Consider the following 26811-nt stretch of genomic DNA (forward strand, 5'->3'; position numbering starts at 1 on the left):
TGCAGGCAGACCTACATCTGCAGTGGCGATCACACAAGCAGGACATGGCCACAGTTATACCTGTGACCTTCAATGCACAGCGTTCCTTTGCTCCCTGAGCTAACAGGGATTCCCGTCAGAGCTGCACAGGGGCAAGAGAACCGACTCTGCTAACTCTGCCCATCCTAACTCTAGGGCCCCAAAGCCCCTCGCAGGCAGGCAGGCAGGCAGAAGGACATTCCCGAGTCTATCAAGAGTTGGGGACGGCAGAGCAGAGCAGAGACGCAGAAACCACCAGGAATAGAGCGATATCCCCAGCCAAGACCCACCTCCCGAGACTCGGCCTGAATCTGCGCAGACACCGCCATACCAAGCCCATTGGAGCACCGCAGAAGGTCCGCGGGGCGTGGCTAGCAGTGCAGCCGCACACCGCAACCGAGGCTGCGGGCACCTTCCTGCTCCCAGACCCTGGGGACGCAGGCTTGGGCGACTCTCGTTCCCTCATGTTTGCTGGATCTGACGGATGGACCCCAGCGACTGGCGTGGTGTTTTTCACCTTGTCTCCTATGTGGTTTGGGAACTGGGAGCAGTTTTCTTCTTTGGAAGATAGCCTGGTTTGGGGGATGCCCAACAGAAACCAATACAAACCAAAATAGCTGCCATCAACTACATTCCAGCTCACAGAGCCCCTATAAGCCAGAGTAGAATTGCTTCTTAGGGTTTCTGAGATTGTAAATCTTTGGGGCGTGGTGGGTTAGAACTGCTGATCTTGTTGGTTAACAGCCCAACAGTTAACCCACTTCACCAATAGGTTCCCTTTGTCGAAAGGAAGCCTACAGAAAAGTGTTACAAAGACAGAAGTTGGTGCCGAATAAGAATTTTCAGGAGGCTTTTCTATTTTTTCCACATATAACGCCCTCAGGAAATGTTGTGCAAGTGTATATAATGACATATCACTCGTTGGCTGCTAATGTTGAGGCGGTTGTGTGGTTTGTTAAAATGTATAGTGTGTTATGGGGGGAGAGGGGGGGGAGACACAGTATTTCATACAACATGCCCAGGAGATACTGACTTTTTACTACAAGTAGTGACTTACTACTCTACCATGCAAGTAAAATTTTGCTGAAGATAACTCAAAATGGCTACAGCAGTACATGGGATTCAGAAAGGGAAATGAAACTAGGCATATTAATGTTGGAGTCAGATGGATCTTGGCTGAAAGCAGAGAACACAAAAAAAAGATGTTCATTTGTGCTTTATTGACTATGCAAAAAAATTCTACTGTGTGGATCATGACAAACTATGGATAGCATTGTGACGAATGGGAGAACCTGTACATAGACCAAGAGGCAGTTGTTGTACAGAACAAGGGGATACTGAATGGTTTAAAATCAGGAAAGATGTGCACTAGAGTTATATTCTTTAATCATATTTATCCAATCTGTATGCTGAGTCCCAAGAAACTAGATTATGTGAGGAAGAACATGGCATCAAGATTGAAGGAAGAATCATTAGCAACCTGCAATATGCAGATGATACAATCTTGTTTGCTGGAAGCAAAGAAGACTTAAAATACTTATTGATGAAGATAAAAAACTCCAGCATTCAGTGTGGATTTTACTTCAATGTAAAGAAGAAAAAAAAACCTCACACCTGGACCGATAAATAACATCATAGTAAACTGAGCAACGATTGAAGTTGTCAAAGACTTTATTTTGCTTGGGTCCACAATCAACACTCATAGAAGCAGCAGTCACAAGACCTCTTTAAAGTGTTCAAGAGCACAGATGTCTGTTCTAGGACTAAGGTGTGCCTGACCCAAGCCATAGTATTTTCAATCACTTCATATACATGTGAAAATTGGACAATGAATAAGGAAGACTGTAGAAGAATTTGAATGATAGATTTGCATTTGAATTACGGTGCTGGTGAAGAACAGTGGAAATACTGTGGACTGCCAGAAGAAAAACAGATCTGTGTTGGAAGAGGTACAACCAGGATGATCCTTAGAAGCCAGGATGGTGAGACCTCGTCTCATAAACTTCAGACATATTATCAGGTGGGACCAGTCCTTGGAGAAGGACATTATTCTTGGTAAAGTGCAGGGTCAGCAAAAAAGAGGAAGACCCCTAATGAGATGGATTGGCACAGTGGCATCAGCATTGGGCTCAAGATTAACAGTGATTGTGAGGATGGTGCAGGACCAGGCAGTGGTTCATCCTTTTGGGTATAGTGTCACTATGAGTCAGAACTACTTGGCCAACTGACTGGAAGAGATCCATTCCAAAGAGAAGTGATCCCACAGAATGTGGAAGTCATCAGATAATATCATACAAGTAAAATTTTGCTAAAGATAATCCAAAAACAGCTGCAAATATACACTGAGAGAACTGCCAAAGGTTGAAGCTGGATTCAGATGAGAACGTGGAACGAGGGATATTACTGGTGTCAAATGGATCTTGGATGAAAGCAGAGAATACCAGAAAGATGTTTACCTGTGCTTTATTGACTATGCACCAGCTTTTGATTCTGTGGATCATGACAAGCTACGGATACTATTGTGGAGAATGAGTATTCCGGAACACTTGATTCTTTTCACAAGGAACCTGTACATAGACCAAGAGGCAGCTGTTTGAACAGAACAAGGAAAGACCAAATGGTTTAAAATTAGAAAAGGTGTGTACCAGGGTTGTATTCTTTCACCATATTTATTCAATCTGTATGCAGAACACATAAAGAAGAAGAACATGGCATCAGGATTGGAGGAAGACTCATTAACAACCCACGATATGCTGATGATACAACCTTGCTTGCTGAAAGTGATGAGGACTTAAAATACTTAATAAGATCAAAGACCACAGTCTTCGTATGGGTTACATTTCAATGAAAAGACAAAAATCCTCATCGCTGGACCAATAAAATCACCCACATAAATGGGTAAAGACTGAAGTTGTCAAAGACTTCATTTTGTTCAGATCACCCATCAACACTCATGGACGCAGCAGCTAAGAAATTAAACAACGTATTGTATTAGGAAAATCTGCTGTACAAGACCTCTTTAAAGTGTTCAAGAGCAAAGATGTCAGTTTGAGGACTAAGGTATTTTCAGTAACCTTAAATGCATATGAAAGTTGGACAATGAATAAGGAAGACCACAGAAGAATTGATGCGTTTAAGTTATGTTGTTGGAGGAAACTATTAAAAGTACCATGAACTGCCAAAAGAACAAACCAATCTATATTGGAAGTAGTACAGTCAGAATGCTCTTAGGAAGCCAGATTGGCCAGACTTTGTCTCTCATACTTCGGACATATTGTTAGGAGGAACCAGTCCTCAGAGAAGAATATCGTGTTTGCTGAAGTGGAGGGTCAAAGAAAAAGAGGAAGACCCCTCAATGAGATGGATTGGCACTGTGGCGGCAGCAATGGGCTCAAATATAGCAACGATTTTGAGTTTGGGACAGGGCCAGGCAGTGTTTTGTTCTGTTGTACATAGGGTTACTATGAATCAGTACCAATTCAACGGCACCTGACAACTACAACAATGGGCAAAAAATTGAATGATGCAGAAAGCATCAAAAGAAGATGGAAAGTATACAATAAGACAAACTGACATGCAGGTAAAGGGTCATGAATCTAATCAAGTCTTGGTGTGGCACCATAGAATAAACATTGGACTTCTAACTGAAAGGTCAGTAGTTCAAACCCATCAGCAGCTCCTCGGGAATCCTTTATAGCAGGGGTGGAGAACATCCAGCCTACAGGTCATATAAACCTGTGAAATCATATGATTTGGTCCTGCCAAGGCAGCCACAAATGGGTCTCGAAATTCAATAAATCTAGGAGCTTTTCTCATAGCAACAAAATTTTATATTGTGTTGTTATAAATCCAAATGGCCCTTGGCAGGAAAAAAGGTGCATCAGACTGCAAAGTTGTTTGAACTGCAAGGTTGGTGGTTCAAGCTCACCAGCTGCCTCTTGGAAACACTATACAGGGTCGCTATGGGTTGGAATTGACTCGACGGCACTTAACAAAAACAACATCTCTGTTTTACAGTGTGCAATGAGTTGGAATTTAACAACAACCTTTCAGGAAAGTCTAAAGCCTTTAGTACATCACAAAATCTACTGCAATCTGGCACCAAGATATTAATTTCAGTCCCTATTCCCATCTACCAGCCATTTCTCCTGCTAGTCTTTGCATTTTAATCTTCTAGTATGTGTTACTCTCGCAGCCTAGATTGCCCCTTTCTTTCATTATTAGGAAATAATTGTTCATTCGTCAAGTGTGCCAATTATAGGAAGCCTTTTCCAATCATAGTTGTTTCCTCTGCTGTACTCCCAGTGTTTGGGACATGATATAATTAAGAAGCAAATTGCATTGTACTGTAATAACTTTACTTTTTTTTTTTTCCTTTGAACTATTTTTTGGTTTGGGGAAGCAACTGTGTCTTATTCATATGGCAATTTTTTTTTGGTTGAAAGTGCAGTAGGATTTTGTCATTTGTCTGTGTGTGTAATATCCAAATGTGTGTAGTCTTCTTTTAAGTTCTAGCAGAGTGAGTCTAACTTTAGCTGCACATTAGTAGTAAGTACCTGCGGATCTTTTCAAACTCTCGCTCCTGAGTCGGCTCTAAGCATCAACATTTTTAACCTCAAGCTCTTCAGGTGATTCTAACATGTTAAAGAGTCGCGGCTCTTCCAGCAGCATCAAGGAAGGTAAGCTGTTGCGTTCAAACATTTGTATCCTGAGCTCTTCTTCAGACTGATCCTGCTTCAAGCCAAATTATGTCCTCAGAATCAAACCCTGAGCTTCTCCGGCCCACACTTTAGAACCAAATTCCTGTAAGTGCAGTTGAAGTGGAAACAAGCCTCTTCCGAGCACAGAAAGAACAGAGCCAGGGCCAGCGATAGACCACAAAGATCCGTGAGGTACATTTCCTTTCGTCGCAGAGGTCTTTTAGCCATCAAAGAACTGGAGGGGAGTGATCGTACACGTGGACAAAGCTTCCAGGTTGGCCACGAGCCCAACAAAATACCCAAATGCCCACTCTCTTCTATGGAGTCTCTAATACCCGGTCCAACTATTCCCAGCAACACCGGTCTTTCAAGAGCTTTGCTCTGCAGAGATTTCCAGACGTCATAGTAAAGCGCACCGGCCACCGAGACTTCTGGGAAGTGGAGTCGGTGCGAAAGTCGCACATTGATGAGAAGAGCTACGCCAGAGCATTGCGCGTGCGCACTGCTTCCCCGACCTGAAGAGGCGCCGTCTTCCAGGGTCCCGAGCACACTGCGCTCGAGGTGAGGGCTGCGGGTGTGTCTTAGAGGAGTGGAGTGAGCAAAGCTGACGAGAATAGGGGACACAGAATTTGGGAGAGGGGTGCTGTTGGAGAACAGGGTGATGCGAGGCGGAATCGGTCTGCAGAGTGTGTGTAGCGACCTCCCTACTCCAAGAGGTGGGAACGGCAAATTCTACCCTTGGTGTGTGCGTGTGTCTCGTGGGGTGTGGGCACTGGTACGAGTAATCTTGCAGCGTGCACCCCCTCACTATATGTCACATACCGTACTTTGTTTCAGGCTGGGTGTTCGTCGCCTTTCTCTGCTCCTCCGGTACTTTCCATACACCAAACCCCAAACCCATTGCCTTCGAATAGATTGTGACTTACAGTGACCCTGTAAGACAGAGTAGAACTGCCCATAAGGTTTCCAAGGCTGGATATCTTCATGGGAGCAGGTTGTCACATCTTTCTCCTGTGGAGCGTCTGGTGGATTCAAATTGCAGCTCTGTCTGTCTTTAACCACTGCCACCAGGGCTCCTTGTTCTTCCCATAAAGGGGACTTAATAAACGTGGGTGAAATTGGCACTCTAAATTTATGGTATTGCCCACTCCAATCCCTCCCTCTTTCCCAGACTGTGCCCCAGATTTCCTTGTATCTCTCTCCGTGGGCCCCTACACAAATGATCAGTGAGGCTTCATGAAGGAGGTAGGATTTGATGTGGAAAAGAAAAACAAAGAAGTGTCAAAGTGTTAGGCAGATTTGAGGGAGATGTGGAGAGGCAGAGGGAGACAAGGATGTAGAAAAGTAACCCCCCAGACAAAGACAAAGCCCAGTTGTTGTATGTTATCTAGTCATTTCTGACTCAGCAACCCTGTACAGGGTTTCCAACGCTCTACATTTTCAGGAGAGCAGAAAACCTCATCTTTCTCCTGAGGAGCAGCTAGTGGATTCAAACTGCTAACCTTGCAGTTAGCAGCTCAACAAGTAATCCACTATTTTCTTGAGTTAAATCCAGGACTGGAGAGGGGAAGAACCTCTGACAGGGAGCCAGTTAGGAACCTGTGGTAGTACTTTTGAAGCAAGGAGCCATGATGGTTCAGTAATTAAGTGGTCATTCAGTTGTTTACCAAAAGGCCAGCTTTCAAATCTGCCAGCAGTTGTAGCTCTTGGCAGTAAAGCTATGGCAATCTGCTCTCATAAGGATTACATTTAGGAAACTGTAGAGGGCAGTTTAACTCTGTTTTACAGCGTTACTGTGAGTTGGAATGCACTGCTGGGCACACAACAACAACTTTAAACCAGTTGTCAGGGACCTAAAGTATGATATAGTGTTAGTGGTAGGGATGCATACAAACGACACTGTAAAAGGACCTGGTGACTAAATTTGAAAGGAAAGAGAGTGAGGTAAAAAGCTTGAGTTTGGAGCAACTGGGTAACACAGAAATATAAACTCAAGGAGAGAAGTTGACTGCAGTTACATGGGGGAAATGATTTTGAGGGATGGCAGAATTCATAATTCAAAGTTTGCAGTCATTTGGAAATGCAAGATTAGTGTAGAAGAAACTTTGCTACTAGACTGGGAACCATACCTGTCAAGGTGGAGCTCCAAGTGGATGAACTTTCAGAGTCATAGCAAGAACATTGTACAAACACTGAGCCTTGGGTAGCATCCAAGTTTCTGTGGGAAAGGGGGAGAAATGTCACAGAGCAGTTTTAGTAACAGGAAGAGAAAGGTTAGTGCAGTATCATAGCAACTGCAGTAACTGCTTAAAGAAACAGAAACTGGTCAGAACCTTTAAATGCTACAGTAAAAGAAAAGTAAATTTCAGGTGTGTGAGGGGTGGCCAAACAGAACAGTGGATTTGAGAATAATAAATAATAGATATGGGGAGGAGCTCCTGGAGATGTGGAAGGTGCTGGAGAAAGAGTGAGAGACTGAGTAGCACAGGGAGCAAACTCCAAGACTCAATGGCCCTTAACAACAACAGTAATAGAAGGAATGACAGGAAAGAAAGAATGGGAGTGTGCAGAACAGCGTTGGCATTGTAGGCCTGAGACTGCTATCCATAGACAGGCCTGCTTGCAAGAGTGGCCTTTGACTGGCATTTGGGAATTTAAGATTTCTGGAGGGTTCCCAGTGTTCTCTAAGAGATAAGGGCTGTTCCGCGGGAGAAAGATGAGGCTTTCTGCTCCTGTAAAGATATACAGCTTCGGAAACCCTGTACAGGGTCACTATGAGTCGGAACCGACTCCACGGTACTTAACAACAACAACTACATCCAGAATGTGCAAACATTATGATTTATGCTGTGAATACCTGCTTTCTTTCTGGGGGTATGGAATTTTGATACATGCTAGGCAGAGGGTACCCACATGACTAGTCTCCAATAAAAACTCTGAACGCTGAATTTCTAATGAACTTTCCTGGACAGAAACTTTGCACACACGCTGCAAAGTTTTCTTTGCTGAACAGGAGTGTGCTCTGAGTCACCTCCTCATGGGAAGTAGAAAACATGAGGAACCCTGCTCATTAATTCTGTCCGATTCCACGTATGTCCTTTTCCTTTTTGATCTGTCTGTGTCTCTGTACTACATTGCCGTAATAAACCTTAGCCATGATTACCATTATAGGCAGAATTTTAAGTCCTTGTAGTAAATCTCTGAATGTGGGGATGATCTTGGGGACCCCAGAATAAGTGGCCATACCACTGTGGATATTTGTGGTAAAGTAGTATTAGAGGAGGGCAAGGATAGGGGTGAGTAGACCAAAAGGAGTCCTGGTGTGCTGTAGGACAGTAAGGTCAGGTTGAACCTCCAGATTGGCAGTTCAGACCAACCAGCTGCTCCTCAGAGGCCCTATACAGGGTCCTAATGAGTCAGAACTGGCTAGACTAAGTACCATCAAGTTGGTTTCGACTCATAGCAACCCTGTATAGGGTTTCTGAGGCTTTATATCTTTGTGGGACCAAGAATCGTCATCTTTCTCCAGTGGAACTACTGGTTGGCTCAAACTGCCAACCTTGTGATTCCTAGTCCAGTGCTTATCCTAGGGAGCCACCTACGCCCTGAGTAGACCAATTAGGAGACTGTTATAATTAATTAAGCAAAAAATGGTGAACAGCTGAGTTACAGTGGTGGCAGCAAAACTGAAGAGAGAAGAATTACCATGGAAATACTCAGAAGAGGCAGTATTTGGTGACTGATTGCAAGTAGAAGTTGAAGGCAGTAATCAGCAAGAATGACTCAGATCACTGAATGGAAATGTACCATTTTCCTGATTGGAAAATGTACCATTTACGGAAATGAGCGACAGAGAAGAGGTTTGAAGGGAATGGTGATGATTACAGGTTAGAAAGGCTCCCCCTGCTGTTGACTCATTCTGACTCCTGTAGACTTTAGAGGCTAGCAGAGGGTTTCCGAGATTGTAAATCGGTATGGGAGCACACAGCCTTAGCTTTACTCACTCCCTCAGCGTGCTGGTGGGTTTAACTGTTGACTTTGCAGTTAGCAGCCCAGTGCTTAAGTGACTGCTCCTTAAAGTTTGTTGTTAAATGCCATTGAGTCAGCTCTGACTCATAGCAGCTCTGTGTAGCATTTCCCAGGCTGTGAATGTTTGAGGAAGCAGAAAGCTTTCTCTCTTGCCCATTCGCACCACTGACCATGTGGTTCTAAGTCCAGTGTTTATCCTACCTAGCCAGCATGCTCCTAGGAGTAAACTTGAGGGCATTAGCCTTTGAGCTGATTCCACATTTTTAGAATAGGAAAAATCAGGATGACTCCTCCTTTCTAAGAAGGCTCCCACTGGCTAAGTTACACAAATTGTTACTAAATGAAACCCATACATGGTGCCTCTCTGAATCAGCTTGACTGCACTTAACAACAAAAGAAATCATTTGAATTTTGAAAGACCATGTTTTTCATAATGATATTCAAAAGAGAAAAATTGATATCAAGTGTACCAGAGATGATTGTAATACAAAGAAGGAGATGCTTAAGCTTTTAAATGAGTACTTTGGGTATTTAGGGGTTTTCCTATTAATTATATGACTCTGTAGGCTAAACACTGGAATGCAAACCACAAGGTCAGTGATTTGAGCCCACCAGCCACTACTTGAGCGAAAGGTGAGGCTTTCTGCTCCCTCAAAAGATTTATAGCCTTGGAAACCCTCTACAGGTAGTGACAGCACTTAACAGTTATTCATAAAGTATTGATACATCCTTGGTATAGATATTTGTATAGGGTGGAAAAAGAATCCTAGGGAGTGAAGATAAACCAAATAATTCCAGAAATAAGAGCTACAGTCCCCCAAGGGGAATGACTAACTAGCACTGGTGCTGCACATAACAGCCAGGAGCTGTGTGGATTGTCAGGAAGCATGCATTTTCCCCTGAGACTATTTATTGCCTTAGGACAACTCAATCTGAAACGGAAGCTACTATCCTAGTCCAGATAATGGATGAGCCTATAAAACAAACAAATCTGTTTTAGAAGAAGCACAGCCAGACTGCTCCTTAGAAGTTTGGAGGGCGAGACTTCCTTTCTCAAATTTTGGACATGTTATCAGGAGGGACAGGTTCCTAGAGAAGGACATCATGCTGGGTAAAGTGGAGCATCAGAGAAAAAGAAGAAGGCCCCCAATGAGATGGATTGGCATAGTGACAGTAGCAATGGGCTCAAGTGTAACAACAGTAGTAAGAATGGCATAGGACGGGGCAGTGTCTCGTCCTAGTGTGCATAGGGTCACCATGAATTAGAACTGACTGAATGGCACCTAACAGCAACATAAACAGTACTGCTGGTGAAGAACTTGCTCCTTAGACCAGTTAATTCTAGGAGACCAGTAGGGTAACATTTGCCCAAAATCAAAAATGAGAAGGCAGTGAAGAACAGGGAAAAAGGATGAATGGGGAACCCAGAGAGGAAGTAAGGAGAGTGCTGATACATTGTGGGGATTGCACCCAATGTCATGTAGCAATTTGTGTATGAATTATTGATTGGAAAACAAATTTGCTATGTAAACTTTCACCTAAACTATAATAAAATGATCAAAAAAAGAAAGCTAAAAACCTTTTTTTTTTTTCCTACCTAGTTGTATGTATCGTCTGTAGGACTCCCTGAGTGACACAGATGTTTAAGCACTAGACTACTAACTGAAAGGTTGGTAGTTCAAACCCATTCAGAGTCTGGCAATCTGTTTCCAAGTGGTCATAACATTGAAAACCCCACAGAGCCGTCCGTTCTCTTCTGTATACACGGGGTTGCCATGGGTTGGAATGGCCTCAACAGCAATTAACAACAACAAACCCTTAGGAGGTGATTCTTCCAAGTGGCCTTATTAATTTCAAACTACTCATAAAGCATGGTTCAGTTGTCAGAAATGCCTGAAGACCGGATCAGTATATATTTCCTGGACAATGTGTTGATTATTTAGCACTCACCAAGTGTGGTGCTATAGGACTGCACTGGACTGTGAAACACAAAGTCAGCAGTTCAAACCCACCAGCTGCTTTTTGAAAATATATGTATACATAGGGTCGCTATGAGTCGGAACCAACTCATTGGCACTTAACAACAAGCAATACTTTAAATGAATATCAGCTTGAGGAGAACCCCAGTTTGCAAAAGGCTTGAATTAAAGAAAAACCCCTTTTGAAAGGCTTGAATTAAAGAAAAAAAGCTTATCAGAAAAACATTTACTATAACTAAAAATAAAGAAGTTCAACCCAGGGAAAAGGCAGAGTGATATATATATATATATATATATATATATATATATATACACAAATGAAAACAAATATCATTTGATAACTGGAGCTTGTAATTTTTGCTAGTCTCAGGCAATATTATTCTCCTTTTTGGTCTTTTAAGATTCTTACATCCTGAGAGGCCACTATCTAGCCCTAGACAGATGTCAGTATTAGTACACAGATACAGTAAATTATCATCTTTAGGAATACAAGCCCTGGAACTAGACTGGCTGAAATTCTAGCTCTGTGTCTTCCTATCTGTATTCTTGTTGGTAAGTGCCGTCATAGTGACCTTTTATAGTGCTTCCAAGGAGTGGCTAATGAGCTTGAACTGTCAACCTTGCCTTTCAAACCGACTTTGCCGTCCAGTGAATTAGAGCACAGCGCCACATAGTTTTAGGCAAATTCCTTAACCACTGTCTTACTTGACTACCTGTAAAATTGGAAACCCTATTCAGGATCACTGTGGAATCAGAACCAACTAGATGGCACTTAACAACAGCAAAATTGGAACAACTGAAATAATCTGTTTCATACAATTATAAGGCTTAAATAGAGTAAGATACCTACAGTTTTTAGAATAGTGTGCTAAGTAAATGTATTAGCAAAAGGTCATGTTATAATCTTGTTCTGTGCCAAGTCAATTCTGACTCATAGTGATCTACCTGCAGCCTAGTTAGTATGACTCCAGTGGGGAAACACAGGGTTATAAGGTGTAAAACATGCCTGTGGGGAGTAGAGGGAATGGGGAAGTGGGGGTGAACTACCTCAGAATAGGATGTGAATGAGGCATTTTTCTTTTGAAAATAACCTGGGTTCTTGATGTCTAGTCTATAGAATCATTTATGAAATTGTTACTGCCAATCAGTCACTCAGGCATACTGAATATGAATTTATAGACAGTATGGACTTTAATATGTTCTTGATTTCTAAGGATAGGAAGACATACCATGGTAGAAGACATACCATATGCATCCTAAATAGCATTACCTATATGGCCTGCTACTCTAATTCTGGGGTGGGTTGGTGTTGCCTCTGAGCTCTTTTACCCACTTTTTGTAGGGTATAGAGTGTGGGGATGGTACATAGAGATTTTTTATTTCAAGGGTCAGAAAACTACACAACAGGACTGGCCTCTCACACCTTCTTTGTCACCCCACACCTCTGCCTCATTAGGACCCTGCCCTTTTCTAAAGGGGGAACACACAGAAGGGAATGGCTGCTGTGTCTCCAACCACCAGATGCCAGGTGACGTAGATTTTTGTTTTTCTGAAATACTCTATTCATCTTATTTCCCCATCCTGGAACTTCTTTGGCCCAGCCAGGTAAATGAAGGGTTCTGTGGGTGGGGGTAAAGATACCTCATAGAATCACAGAAAATGAGAGCTGAAGAGATCCTAAAGATGATCTAATCCAACATCATTATTGAAGAATTTGTCTAAATAAAAAAGGACAACTGATGACTTTTGAATAGAATTAAGATACATACAGTTTGAATAGGTTTTTAGATTATATAATAATATGATAGCAACTTTATTTTCTTGATTTTAATAGTTACACTGTAGTTATATAAGAGAATATCTTTGTTACAAATATACATGGAAAGATTTAGGAGTAAAGGGGCATCATATATGCAACTTCCTCTTAAAGGTTCAGGGGAAAAATATGTTCTCTCTATATATGTACTTTTACATATATATATATATTTGTTGTTGTTGTTATGTGCCGTCGAGTCGGTTCCGACCCATAGCAACCCTGTACAGGGTTTCTGAGGGTGTAAATCTTTAAAGGAGTAGAAAGCCTCATCTTTCTCCCGCGGAGCAGCTGGTAGTTTCAAACCGCTGACCTTAAGGTTCACAGCCCGATTCGTAACCACTACGCTACCAGAGCTCCATATATATATATGGTTTTTTATATATATATAAAAGTTTTTATATATTAAAAAAATGTATATATCGAGAGAGCGAGCATAAAGCATATGTGGAACAGGTTAACATTTCAGGAAACTGGATGAAGGGTATACAGGAATTCTTAGTTTGTTCTTGTAAGTTTTCTGTGAGAAAAAAGGGCCCCAGTATTGGGCGACTCAGTTGTGAGTATAGTGGTGTGGGATTATGGGCAAGAACTTCACGAGTGCTTCAGATGATTACACCACTTTTCCCAAATGTTTCAAAACCCAACATTGCCAGAGTCATTTCCTTCCCCTCTCTCTCTTCATCATCTTGGGCTATTGTTTCTGTTCGTCCGTCTGATCCATGTAAAGGAAAGGCTTGTGAATGAAGGAGAATGTGATTGTGTTTTCAGGAACCAGTGACATTCGAGGATGTGGCCATAATCTTCACAGAGGAGGAGTGGGGACATCTGGTACCCATTCAGAGAGATCTCTACAAGGAGGTGATGCTGGAGAACTATACAAGCATTGTCTCATTGGGTAAGGATAGCTTCCCATAGGAGTTAGAATCTGTTAAGACCTAGTAAATTAATACCTCCTGCCCACTCCCCTGAGTTCTGAACCAACTGAGACAAGGTAAAAGTGTAGACATGGTGTAGGTATACAACAACAGTGGGTATTAGGTAGACTTGCTCATCTAGCTCATCATAAGCAGTACTGGACATGTACAGGCTCCTTTGCTTAGCAGCTGCCCCTACAAAATGTAGAGCCCAGAGGAGCAGAGCAGAATAGGTGCTTGATGCAGGAAGCTGGGGCTCAAGAAAGGGGAGAAGAAGAGAGGCCAGGTTACACAGGCTTAGCTCTTCACTCACCTCACTAGTCAGGTAACGTGCGTGGCTCCAGCCAGAGGAGTATAGGTGGGGTCAGGTTCCATCTTATTGAAGGAAAATTTCTCTTTATAGAAGATGGGAGAGAGAAATGTTTCTCTTTAAAAGAGAAGGTTGGGAATATAGGATTATGAGTCTAAGTAAGTCATTAGAGTTGTATTTGATTTTCAGTGTATGTCTTAGGGACAGCCTAAGAAAGATGTCCACAGAAGGCACTTTGTAGTTAATAGAGATGGCATGACTCCAGATAAAGTTCGTTGTTGTTAAGTGCCGTCAAGTTGGTTCCACCAACTTGGGTTTCCAAGGCATGGCTGGTGAGTTTGAACTGCCGACCTTGTGGTTCAAACCAACCTTGTGGTCAAGTGCATATCCTACAGCGTCACACCAGGGCTTCAATAAAATTTAGGCGGGGAAATGCTTTTCTTTCCCAAGAAGGGACCCCAATAAAAGGAAGTTTAGATCCTAACTTTAGACCCTAAGGGAAAATTTGGTGCTACTGCCGCTAGCAGTTATTAGGGAAAAGGGAAGTAGGTAATGAAAACATCTCGGGAACTAAGAGAAACATGCTGAGTAAATGCATAGATTTGGAAGCAGTTTAAAATAAGCAGCAAATGGCAGTAAAAAGTGCCACACTATGGAATTCACATAAGGCAGATTAAAAAAAAAATTGCTTACATTTTTTTAAATGTTCTGTTCAAATATGAAAAACAGAACAGAATATTCAGAAAGCATTAAAGGAAGCCATTGACCATTTGTCATAGCTTTGGAATGATGAAATACTGGGAAAAATAGAATTCCTGAGGTCAGAGACAAAGCCATAGGAAGATCATAGATGCGACTGTTTTGTCAGCAAAGAATCAACATATGATAAATTTTCCTTAGCCCAATAAAAAAGTGCCTTCCTAATTAGATAGGAACCTCAGGTGACAGGGGGTTTATATTAATGAAGGAGGAACAACTCAGAAGAGGAGGGTGACAATGGTTACACAACTGAAAGAATGCCACTACATCGCACTTGTAGAAACTGTTGACATCCTGTGTATGTGTAGTCCTGGTGTGGCGCCATAGAATAAACACTGGATTTCTAACTGCAGGGTTGGCAGTTCATACCCACCAACCACTCCTTGGAAACAACAACATGCTGTGTGTATTCGCAACAACAATAACAATATAAAGTTTGTTGTTGTTGTTGTTAAGTGCGTTGAGTCGTCTCTGACTCAGAGCTACCCAGTCTAGGGTTTCCGAGGAGCAGCTGGTGGGTTTGAAACACCGACTCTGTAATTCAAATCCACCTTTTGGTCCAGTGCATTATCCTGCAGCACCACACCGGACTCCAAATAAAGTTCGTTGTTGTTAAGTGCCATCAAGTTGGTTCCAGTTCATAGCAACTCTGTTATGGTTTCCAAGGCGTGGCTGGTGAGTTTGAACCACCGACCTTGTGGTTCAAACCAACCTTACAGTTGAGTGCATATCCTACAGCATCACACCAGGGCTTCAATAAAGTTTAGGGGGGGAAATGCTTTTCTTTTCCATGGAGGGACCCCAATAAAAGAAAGTTTCGACCCTAATTCTATTTCTAGGAGGGGGATCTGTTTTTCATATTAGCAAAATGGATAGGCTGTCTTCTAGGAATTTATCCTAGGGAAATAAGAAGTTTAGGAGCTCATGGTGTATACAGTTTGTCATCATACCATTATATGATAATAGCAAAACATTAAAAGCAATCTAAATATCTAACCTGTAGGACATTGTTTAAATGGATTATGTTATTCCATACAATGTAAGGAGCTCTGGTAGTGTAGTGGTTACGAATCGGGCTGCTAACCTCAGGGTCAGCAGTTCGAAGCTACCAGTTGTTCTGCGGGAGAAAGATGAGCCTTTCTGCTCCCATAAAGACTTGGAAGCCCTGTACAGGGTCGCTATGAGTGGGAACCGACTCCATGGCACATAACAACAAAAACAACAACATAACAGTGTAATATCATGTAGCCATGAAAATGGTGACGTAGATCTGTGCTAATTGAAATTAAAGAATACTTTTCGTTTACTGTTAAGTGAAAAAACTCAGCATGTATTTCATCATCCAATTTGTAGCAGAAAATACCTAGAGTTCTTTTGGTACCAATATGAATAGAATGAAAAAAAAAAAAATGATTACATGAGTTTGAAAGGTGATTTTTGTTTTTACTTGTATGTTATTAAGTGCTGTAGAGTCACTTCTGACTCATAGTTACCCAACATAGAGTTTCCAAGGAGCAGCTGGTGGGTTTGAACCACCAATGTTATGGTTAGCAGTTGAGTGCTTATGCTACAGCACGACACTAGGACTACTTAACTTGTTTTGTTGTTGTTGTTAAGTGCCATCAAGTTGTTTCCAACCCATAGCAATCCTGTATAGGGTTTCCAAGGAGCATCTGGTGAGCTTGAGCCACCAACTGACTTTGCAGTCCAGCGCATTAACCCATAGCACCACACCAAGACTCCAGTTTCCCACAATGAATATGACTTACATGTTTAAATAAAAACATAAAGATAAAAGATAAACATATACAAACGGACATTTTCATTACACGTCTTTTTTGCTCAGGATGATCATTTTCATTCTCACTTTCCTTGAGTCAAAAACTCTTTCCCCATCCAGTGCAGGATAATGCACTGGACCATAAGGTTGGTTTGAACCACAAAGTCCGTGTTTCAAACCCACCAGCTGCTAAGTTTGCTAAGACGCAAACTTCCCATTCACCTCAAGGGCAATAATAGGAATATTCATAACATCAAATGGATGTTACTAACTTTCTGACCAAGTGCTACTTGTTCTTGGGGCTGAAGCTCAGGAACCTCAGTCTTAATCTCCTTTCAGAAGTTGCTGCAGTTTATATTCTACATTCCTGATAAGTACTTTTTGCCTTGTTCGCTTTCTTTCTGTGAGACTAAGAGGCCGGGATTACTCTTTGGAGCAGTTATGTACTTTTATCCCATGCTGCCACCATGGCTTGTTTCTTTCTCCATGAGCAGGACTTCCAGTTCCTCAGCCTGATGTGATTTTTCACTTGAAGAAAGAGGAAGAGGCATGGGTAGTTGATCTTCATGAATCTGAGGAGAGAGAATGTCCAGAGAATGTGTCTCTAGGTAATTGAGTGTGAACATTGCAGAACACTAGTCTGTGTTGTTTTGTGGTGGTTGTTTGGGAGTATGGGGGGATTATTGGGGTATCACTCTTTTCCTCAAATTTGCTTTAATGGTTTACATCACTCACCAACTTTCATTTTCCTACTACAAATAAAACTACATATAAAACGTTATCCATCTATGTTTATGCTATGTTTATTTTCTCAGCTATGTCATATTGTCCACTCAGACTTTGATCTTTCCATTTATTACAACCCTCTCCATTCAACATGCTTTCCAAATTATCCTTGCCATGTTTCCTGTGGACAGTCCCCTGTTTTCTGAGATCTCCACTGTCAGTTCTATTTTTCTGATTTCTTTGTTCCCTAGAGTCCAGTACCATTCTTGAGAGTGAGCCATGTAGTGCTCATACATTACTTTTAGATTTCTTACAGTATCTCTCTTTCCACTGTATTATTTGCCTCTTTTGACCTGGCAAAGAAACTGCATTTGTATTTTCTGTTTGTTTCAGATTTGGTGACTAAGCATGAGAGTCAAGATACTTCAGAAGAAGAAATCTCTGAAGAAACATTGAGAGAAAGTTTTGAAAATAAAGGCCCTATATGTCCTAAGTTAGAAGTTTACATATCAGAGGATGGGTTGGAAACAGAGGAGGAAAACTCTGAAGTGGAAATTTACAAGAAATCCTTTTTCCAAGACAAAAGCTTGCAGGAAGGGTCATTTCCTTCCAAAAACATTCTTATTAAAGAGCGAGACCAAGAATGCAGTGACTGTGGGAAGACCTTTTTTGACCACTCATCCCTTACCCGCCACCAGAGGACTCACACTGGAGAGAAGCCCTATAAATGTCATGAGTGTGGGAAAGTCTTCAGTCACAGGAGCAGTCTCAGTCGACATCGGATGTCCCACACTGGGCAGAGCCCATATGAATGTAGTGAGTGTGGAAAAGCCTTCTTCGACCGTTCGTCCCTCACTGTGCATCACCGAATCCATACTGGAGAGAAGCCCTTTAAATGCAGTGAGTGTGGGAAAGCCTTTTTTGACCGTTCATCTCTTACTCGACACCAGAGAATCCACACTGGAGAAAGTCCATATCAATGTAATCAATGTGGGAAAGCCTTTAGCCAAAAAAGTATCCTTACTCGACATAAGCTAATCCATACTGGTAGGAAGCCTTATGAATGTAATGAGTGTGGGAAAGCCTTCTATGGTGTCTCATCACTGAATAGACACAGAAAAGCTCATACTGGAGAACCTCGCTATCAGTGTAATGAGTGTGGGAAAGCTTTCTTTGACCGCTCACCCCTTACTCAGCATCAAAAAATTCATACTGGAGACAAGCCATATGAATGCAGTGAATGTGGGAAAGCCTTTAGCCAGAGATGCCGGCTTACTAGACATCAGAGAGTTCATACAGGAGAGAAGCCCTTCGAATGCAGTGTGTGTGGAAAAGTTTTCAGTTCAAAATCATCAGTTATTCAACATCAACGACGCTATGCCAAACAGGGAATAGATTGAATTGGGTGAACATTTTAGTCAGACAAAAAAAGAACCACCATAAAAACTCAAGATAGGGAAGACCTATCTTAAGTTCACCATGTGATCATTCCACCATTATAGTTACTAGTTACTTTTTGTGTGTGCATATAGTGTGTATGTGCATACAGCGTACATAACACACATAGAAAACTAATGTGTGAGGGGGTTGGCCAGTTTACAAAAAAAGGAGTACAATGCCTGTTATTTGCATTAAAAAAATACTGTATTTGCCCCTCCTGCCTCTGCACCACAGTGTTTGAATAAACACTCTATATCTGTTATAGAATTGATGTGGGATGCCTGAAATTGGTATATAGCTCCAAAGATCTAAAATTTTGGATAAGTTTGTCTTATTAATGTTAACAGGATAAATGTTAAGAAGAGATACTCAGACATACTTCTTGTCTGAACTTGAGAATTCAGGCCCCAAGTATGACCGCACTTTAAAGACCTAGACACTGCAACAGGAGGGAAAAGGTAAAATTACATCAGAGCAGCACTGTTGTTTCCAGCACAGTTCTTTTACAGCTGCTAATCCCTTACACTTAGAGTTTTTAGGCACTGACTTCACTTTTAGTTATTTTAATACTACTAGTAAAAATACTGCTTATTATGGGTTAAGCACTCAATTCAAAGTTTTACAAGGAAGAGGTTCTTCATCCTTCTCAACAACCTTATTAAGTAGTTATTGTCCTCAGGAAGTCTTTGTGTGGTACAAATGGTTAAGTACTTGACTACTACTCAACAGTTCAAACCCACCTAGGGGTGCCTTTGAAAAAGGCTTTTAGGTGCTATGCCTTTAAGACCCTATGGAGAGCAGTTCTACTTTGCAATTCATGTGATCTCCAAGAGTTGGAATCTGTTCAGTGGCAACTAGTTTGGATATTTTTTATTATAGTCATTTACAGATGAGAAAAATGAACTTTAGAGAGGTTAAATAGCTTACCCAAAGGAACACAGCTAGTAAAGTGTGAAACCAGGTCTTAAAATACAGGTTATACTTTCAGAATCCATTAGGTTTGTTTTATAATTTGTGAACATGTATTATTTCCTCAACTAGCTTGTAAGCACTTGGAGGTGTGACGTACATGTCTTTGTCACACAGTGCCTTACATATAATACACCAAACAAAAAAGCCAAATTAACTGCCATCAAGTTGATTCCAACTCTGACACTGTAGGAAAGCTAAAACTGCTCTGGAGGGTTTCCAAGACTACATCTTTATGGGAGCAAACAGCCTCATCTTTCTCCCTTGGAGCCACGGGTGGGTTTGAACCACTGACCTTGTAGATAGCAGCTCAGTGCTTAACCCACTATACCATTAGGGCTCCTATATAATAGGTGCTCAATAAATATTTGTCTGGACTAATTACTTTTCTGTTGTCCAATTTTTCTCCATTCAAAACACTTGGATTCAAATTCTCAAATTTTCACAACAGCTTATACCTTTATCATCTCAGGCTTATATCCTCAAGTAGTTATATCCTAATTCAAGTTCTTCCCCATTCATTATTAAAGAGGGATATGCTAAACTACAGGCAATAATAAAATGTATTTCTTATGTAAAAGTCTGCATGGGTCAGTCTGACTTACTCCTTCCTCATTAATTTAGAACATGTGGCTTCAAGGTCTTTTTGGAAGAAGAAAAAGCTGAAGGATGTTCTGGTATATTGTTAGGCCAGGTTTTCATCACTTCTGGTCATATCTCAGGCCAGAACCCAGCACCTGCATACTTGTTGTTGTTGTTGTTGTTAAGTGCCGTCGAGTCGGTTCCGACCCATAGAGACCCTGTACAGTGTTTCCAAGGGTGTAAATCTTTACGGGAGTAGAAAGCCTCATCTTTCTCCCGCGGAGCGGCTGGTAGTTTCGAACCACTGACCGTAAGGTTCGCAACCCAATTCGTAACCACTACGCTACCAGAGCATACTTGTTAAGTGCCGTCAAGTCAGTTGTGAGCTATACAACCCTGTAGAGGGTTTCCAAGGAGCAGCTGGTGAGCTTGAACCACCAACCTTGCAGTTCAAATGGCTTTGCAGTCCAGCACATTAACCCACAGAGCCACATCTGCATACTGTTGTTATGTGCCGTGGAGTCGGTTCCAACTCAGAGACCCTGTATAGGGTTTCCGGGGCTGTAAATCTTTATGGGAGCAGAAAACCTCATCTTTCTCCTGCGGAACAGTTGGTAGTTTCGAACTGCCGACCTTGAAGTTCGCAGCCCGATTCGTAACCACTACATTACCAGAGCTTCATATCTACATACTAGGAAAGTAAAAAAGCATAAAAATATTTGGTGAACCCCAATAGGTTGTCTCATGGTTACGTTTTTCATGTTACAATGTTTCACCAATCATTCCAAATGTCTTCTTGCCCACTGCCTTACTCAGGACCTACAATAGCTCTCTGTTCCTGTTAAATGAAAACTGAGTATATCAGGTCTGCCTTAAAATCATCCTATGCTGCTGAACTTTCCTCCTGATGCCCCAGACTTGTTCTGTGTTCAGCCCCATATATTTATTTTATTACAGGTAAGGCACTGAGTGACCTTAACTCCAGGTGTCTGCATCCCCTTACAACTTTAAGGTGAAACCATGAAGAGCACTTGATTCTGAAGGATTGTCTAGAACGTAGCTTGCCCTGTGTGAATCCCAACAGATCAAGATGCATTTTTCTTGAATATTTAAAGCTAGATTCAAGAAGCTCAATTGGAAAACATCTCCTTACCCTAAAGCAACCCTATTCATCTGTCCACCTCTCAAGAGTAGATAACAGGAAAGAGTACTTTCCATGTGTGAACTTTTAAAGAAATTTGAAGAACCCTTTAGCAGAATGCAGAAATTATCTGATATTTTAAAATAGCAAACAATATAAAAGGGTTACTGATAAACTTTTGGCTGGCAACTATCTCTTAGAGTTCTATTATTAAAACAAATCGAGTGAAGTATTTACCTAATACATTCTGCGATTGCAAGAGAAGACTAGAAGAAATTCTAACAGCTTTGAATACAATAATTGTAAGGAAACAGTGGGTATATAAGTTTGATAGTTCTCCCTTGGTTCCCTTTTGAAATTTGGCAATCTACATTGTAAATAAAATCTTGCTAATGACATTAGGAGTTAACGTTTTAAAGTCAAAGCCATCTAATGCAATCGTCTCTAACTTACAGTGACCCTATGTGTACGACAGAATGCAGCTCTGCAGCACACTCACAATTGTTACATTATCTTTACCTGCAGGGAAAGAAAGGTACCTCCTAATAACATGCCCAGAGTCTGAGAGAAATTGTCTCACCATCCTGGTTTCTAAGGAGCATTCTGACTCTACTTCAACACATGTTGTAATTCTGATAGTCCATGGCACTTTCAATAATCTTTTCCACATCATAATTCAAACACATCAGTTCTATGGTCTTCCTTATTCAATGTGCAACTTTCACATGCATATGAGGCCATTGAAAATACCATGGCTTGGGTCAGGCGTGCGTACTTTAATCAAACTAATATATGCTCTTGAATACTTTCAAGAGATCTTGTGTAGCAGATTTGCCTAATGCGATACATCATTTGGTTACTTGACTGTTCCTTCCATGAGTGTTTATCGTTGGATCCAAGGAAATTGAAGTGTTTGACAACTTCAATCTTTTCTTAATTTATAATGATGTTATGAATTGGTTCATTTGCTGAGGATTTTTGTTTTCTTTACATTGAGTTGCAATCCATACTGAAGGCTGTAGTCTTTGATTTTCATCAGTATTTTAAGTGCTCTTCACTTTCAGCAAGCAAGGTTGTATTATCTGCATATCGTAGGTTGTTATTTATTCTTCTCCAATCCTGATGCCAGGTTTCCATTAATATCCAGCTTCTTGAGTATTTAGTTCAACATACAGATTGAATAAGTATGGTGAAAGGATACAACCCTGGGCACACACCTTTCCTGATTTTAAACCATGCAGTATGTCCATTTGTTCTGTTCAAATAACTGTCTCTTGGATGATGTTCAGGTTCCTCATAAGCACAATTAAATGTTCTGGAATGTCCATTTTTTCCTATGTTATCCATAGTTTGTCATGATCTACACAGTCAAAAGCTTTTGCTTAGTCAATAAAGCACAAGTAAACATCTTTCTGGTATTCTCTGTTTTCAGCCAAGATCCATCTGATATCAGCAATGATATCCCTATTCCACATATTTTGAATATGGCTTGAATATCTAGCAGTTCTCAGTCATTTTGCTCTTGCAACTTTTAAAATTATTTTCATCAAAATTTTACTTGCATGGGATATTAATGATACTGGTTTTCACATTCTGTTGGGTCTTAAATGTATGCTATAGGATAAGCACTGGACTGCTAACTGCAAGGTCAGCAGTTCAAACCCACCAGCTGCTTCTTGACAGGATTTAGCAACAAGAACAATGGAGGCCTTACATTTGGAGGCTTTAGTTTCACTTGGTGGTTGTGTGCTGTCAAAGTTGGTTCCGATTCATAGCGAGCCTGCATAGGATTTCTGAGGACGTAAATCTTTATGGGATCAGAAAGCCTTATCTTTCTCCTGTCAATAAGCTAGTGGATTTGAACTGCTGACCATGCAGTTAGAGATCCAGTGCTTATCCTACAGCATCACACCAGTACCCATTTATTTGAGTCCTCCATCATTGTTTGATTATATTATGACTATTTGTGAGATGAAGTTCTGTAAGATGAAAACATGAATATCACCAGAATATTGTCATATATAGTTCCAGAAGATGAGACTCTGAAGTTGGAAGGCACTTAAAACACTACTGGGAAAGAGCTGCCTTCTCAAAGTAGATGTGACCATGATGACGCAACTGGAGTAAACCTTTTGGGACATTCATTTGTGGGTGGGTCACAAATCAAAATGAGGAGAAACAGCTGCAAGCATCAATTAATAATTGGAACATGGAATATATGATTATGAATCTAGGAAATTGAAAGTTGTCAAGAATGCAATGGAATGCATAAATGTCTATGTGAAGACATTAGCTGAAATGGACTCATTATTTTTCATTTTTAGTCAATCAATCATATGGTTTACTATGCAGGGAATGACAAATTGAAGAGGAATGACATTGCATTAATTGTCAAAAAGAACATTTCCAGATCTATCTTGAAGTACAATGCTATCTGAAGGATAATAGCCATACACCTACAAGAAAGACCAGTTAATACCATTATTATTAAAATTGATGCACCAAACACTAAAGTCAGTGATGATGAAATTGAAGAATGCTGCCAACTTCCTCAGTTTGAAATTGATCAAAGACACAATCAAGATGTACTGTTAATTACTGGTGATTGGAATGCAAAACTTGGAAACACAGGAAGAATCAGTAGCTGGAAAATATAGCCTTGTTGATAGAAATGATGCTGGAGATCCCATGAAAGAATTACATATGCCCAATGACTTATTCATTGCAAATACCTTTTTAAAACAGCATAAAAGGCAACATACACCTGGACCCCACCAGGTGGAATACACAGGGATCAAATTGACTGTATCTGTTTAAAAAGACATTGGAAAAGCTCAATATCATCACTCAAAACAAGGCCAGGGGCTGACTGAGGATCAGACCATCAGTTGCTCACATGCAAGTTCAGGCTGACGCTAAAGAAAATGGTTGGTTGATGATGCATGGAGGGGATTGTAACCATGGCAATAAACGATGTATGATAGGATGAATGTAAAACTAATATTCTCCCATGTAAACTATCACATAATTCACAATAAAATATTTAAAAAAAAAAAGATGGAAGGTATACAAAGTCACAGTATCAAAAAGAAATTGTAGATTTGGTACTGTTTGTAGCATAGTTCAACCATTTCAAGAGGTAGCATTTAATCAACAACTGATGGTACTGAAGGAAGTCTAAGCTGCACTGAAGACATTGTCAAAGAAGAAGGCTCCAGGATTCCACAGAATACAAATGGAAATATTTCAATAAACTGATGCAGCACTGGAGGCACTCACTCATATATGCCAAACAATTGGAAAAGATCCGTATTTGTGCCTATTCTAAAGAGAGATCACTCAATGAATTGTGGAAATCATTTGACAATGTCATTAATATATAAAAGTAAAATTTTGTTGAAGATAATTAAAATCCAGTTGCAACATGACAGAGTAAAATGACAGAGAACTGTCAGAAATTCAAGAAAGATTCAAAAAAGGACATGAAACTAGGGATATCATTGCTGATATCAGATGGATTTTGACTGAAAGCAGAGAATACCAGAAAGATATTTATTTGTGCTTTATTGACTATGCAAAGGATTTCTACTTTATTTTTGTGGATCATGACAAGTTATGGACAACATTGTGAAGAAGGGGCATAAAGGTTCATGAAGAACCTGTACATAGACTGACCTGTACAGTCGTTTGAACAGAATAAGGGGATATTGAATGGTTTAAAATCAGAAAAGGTGTGTGACAGGGTTGTATCATTTCACCATACATATTCAATCTGTAGTTGTTAAGTGCTGTCGAGTAATTTCTGACTCATAACAACCCTGTATAGGGTTTCCAAGGAGTGACTGGTGAGATTGAACTGATAACTATGCAGTTGTGGTCCAATGCTTATCCTACAACACCACACCAGGACTCAATATGCATGCTGAGAAAAAAATCCAAGAAGCTGGATAATATGAACGAGAATGTGACATCAGGATTGGAGGAAGACTCATTAACAACCTGTGATATACAAATGATACAACCTTGCTTGCTGGAAGTGAAGAGGACTTAAAACACCTACTGATGAAAATTAAAGACTACAACCTTCAGTATGGATTGCACCTCAATGTAAAGAAAACAAAGATTCTCATCACTGTACCAATCAATAGCATCATGAGCAATAGAGAAAACATTGAAGTTGTTAAAGATTTCATTTTTCTTGGATCCACAATCAGCACTCATGGCAACAGCAGTTAAGAAATCAAACGACGTATTGCATTAAGCAAATCTGCTGCACAAGACCTCTCAAAAGTGTTCAAGAGCAAAGACAATCAGTTTGACGATTACGGTGTGCCAAGCCACGTTATTTTCTATTGTCTCATATACTATGATTTGGAATCAGTTCGATGGCACCTAAGAACAAGATAAGCATGTGAAAGTTGGACAATGAATTAGGAAGAGCACAGAAAAATTAATGCTTTTGAATTATGGTGTTGGAGAAGAATATTGAAATTACCATGGACTGCTGGCTGAATCAACATCTGTGTTAGAAGAAGTATAACCAGTATGTTCTCTTGTCTCTCATACTTCGGATATGTTATCAGAAAGGACCATTCCCTGGGAGAAGGAATCATTCTTGGTAAAGTGGAGGATTAGCGAAAAAGAGGCAGAACCCCAACAAATGTATTGGCACAGTGGCAGCAGCAAGTGGTTCAGGCATAACAATTATGAGGAAAGTGTGGGACCGGGCAGTATTCTGTTCTGCTGTGCATAGGGTTGCTGTGAGTCAGATGTGACTGGAAAGCATCTAATAATGATAACATATTAGGAGTTATCAATTAAAAGTAAAATGGCCCTTTCCTCAGAATTTTTAGCTGGAGACATTAACATATTCCATTTAAAAATATTCTCTGTGACTTGCCAAATTTCAAAAGGGAGCAAATGGATGGCCAGCAAGAGGATCAAATTTTGGAACCAGAATGGAACTAAGGCAGTATTCTTAAGAAATGATGCAAATGAAAATATTTGGCACTGTTTATAGCACAGTGGGTTGCATGTAACAACCTATGAGTAGTAATAGACTGGATAGCATACAGAAGCAGCAGCCTAAGACTTTAAATGTGGGTTCAATGAAATAAGCCGTGCTCTCTCCAGTACGAAATATGCCCAGTCTAAAGTTTAAGGTTGGCACAAACATCTTGACTACTGACCAAAATGTTAGCAATTCTAACCCAGAAGACAGGTCTAGCAATCTGCTTCCCCAAACCCTAAAGAGCACAGTTCTAATCTGACACACACAGGATTACCAAGAGTCAGAATTTACTTGATGGCAACTAAGAAATTTTAAGAGAGAAATGATTACTTAATGCCAAAATTAACAGAAGCAATCCACAAATCAGTTCTTCAAAGCAAATAATTGACATTGTTAGAAAAGAGATGGAGAAAATATGGTCACAGAAAATCTGGACACTAGAGTCTAGAAAATTGAATTGATGGGACTATCCCAGAAATTTTTCTTGGGTGTTACAGCATGCCAACAAATGGATGGCAGCCAGCTGGAAGGTTGGCCTGCCCTCCTCTGAACTCAGTTCTGCCCCCTCAGTCTTTCCCAGGTCTGGGTTTCAAAGAATAAATTAAATCCCTCAGCAAGTCTTCAAAATAAATAACAC

General features: G+C 40.7%; 1 protein-coding gene across 2 annotated transcripts; it reads left to right on the forward strand.

Annotated features, from left to right (window-relative positions):
* Positions 1-12221: 12221 nt before the first annotated feature.
* LOC102813511 (zinc finger protein 2-like) lies at positions 12222-18431 on the forward strand. Of its 2 annotated transcripts, XM_006873516.1 has the most exons (4): positions 12222-12254; positions 13311-13437; positions 16800-16913; positions 17425-18431. In XM_006873516.1, exons 1-4 carry the CDS (start codon positions 12222-12224, stop codon positions 18429-18431), a joined length of 1281 nt encoding a protein of 426 aa, XP_006873578.1. The 2 variants fall into 2 exon arrangements, with proteins under 2 accessions (XP_006873578.1, XP_006873579.1); XM_006873517.1 differs by lacking the exon at positions 16800-16913.
* The last annotated feature ends 8380 nt before the right edge of the window (positions 18432-26811 follow it).

Source organism: Chrysochloris asiatica, unplaced genomic scaffold, assembly GCF_000296735.1.
Source record: "Chrysochloris asiatica unplaced genomic scaffold, ChrAsi1.0 scaffold00245, whole genome shotgun sequence".
Classification (NCBI taxonomy): domain Eukaryota; kingdom Metazoa; phylum Chordata; class Mammalia; order Afrosoricida; family Chrysochloridae; genus Chrysochloris; species Chrysochloris asiatica.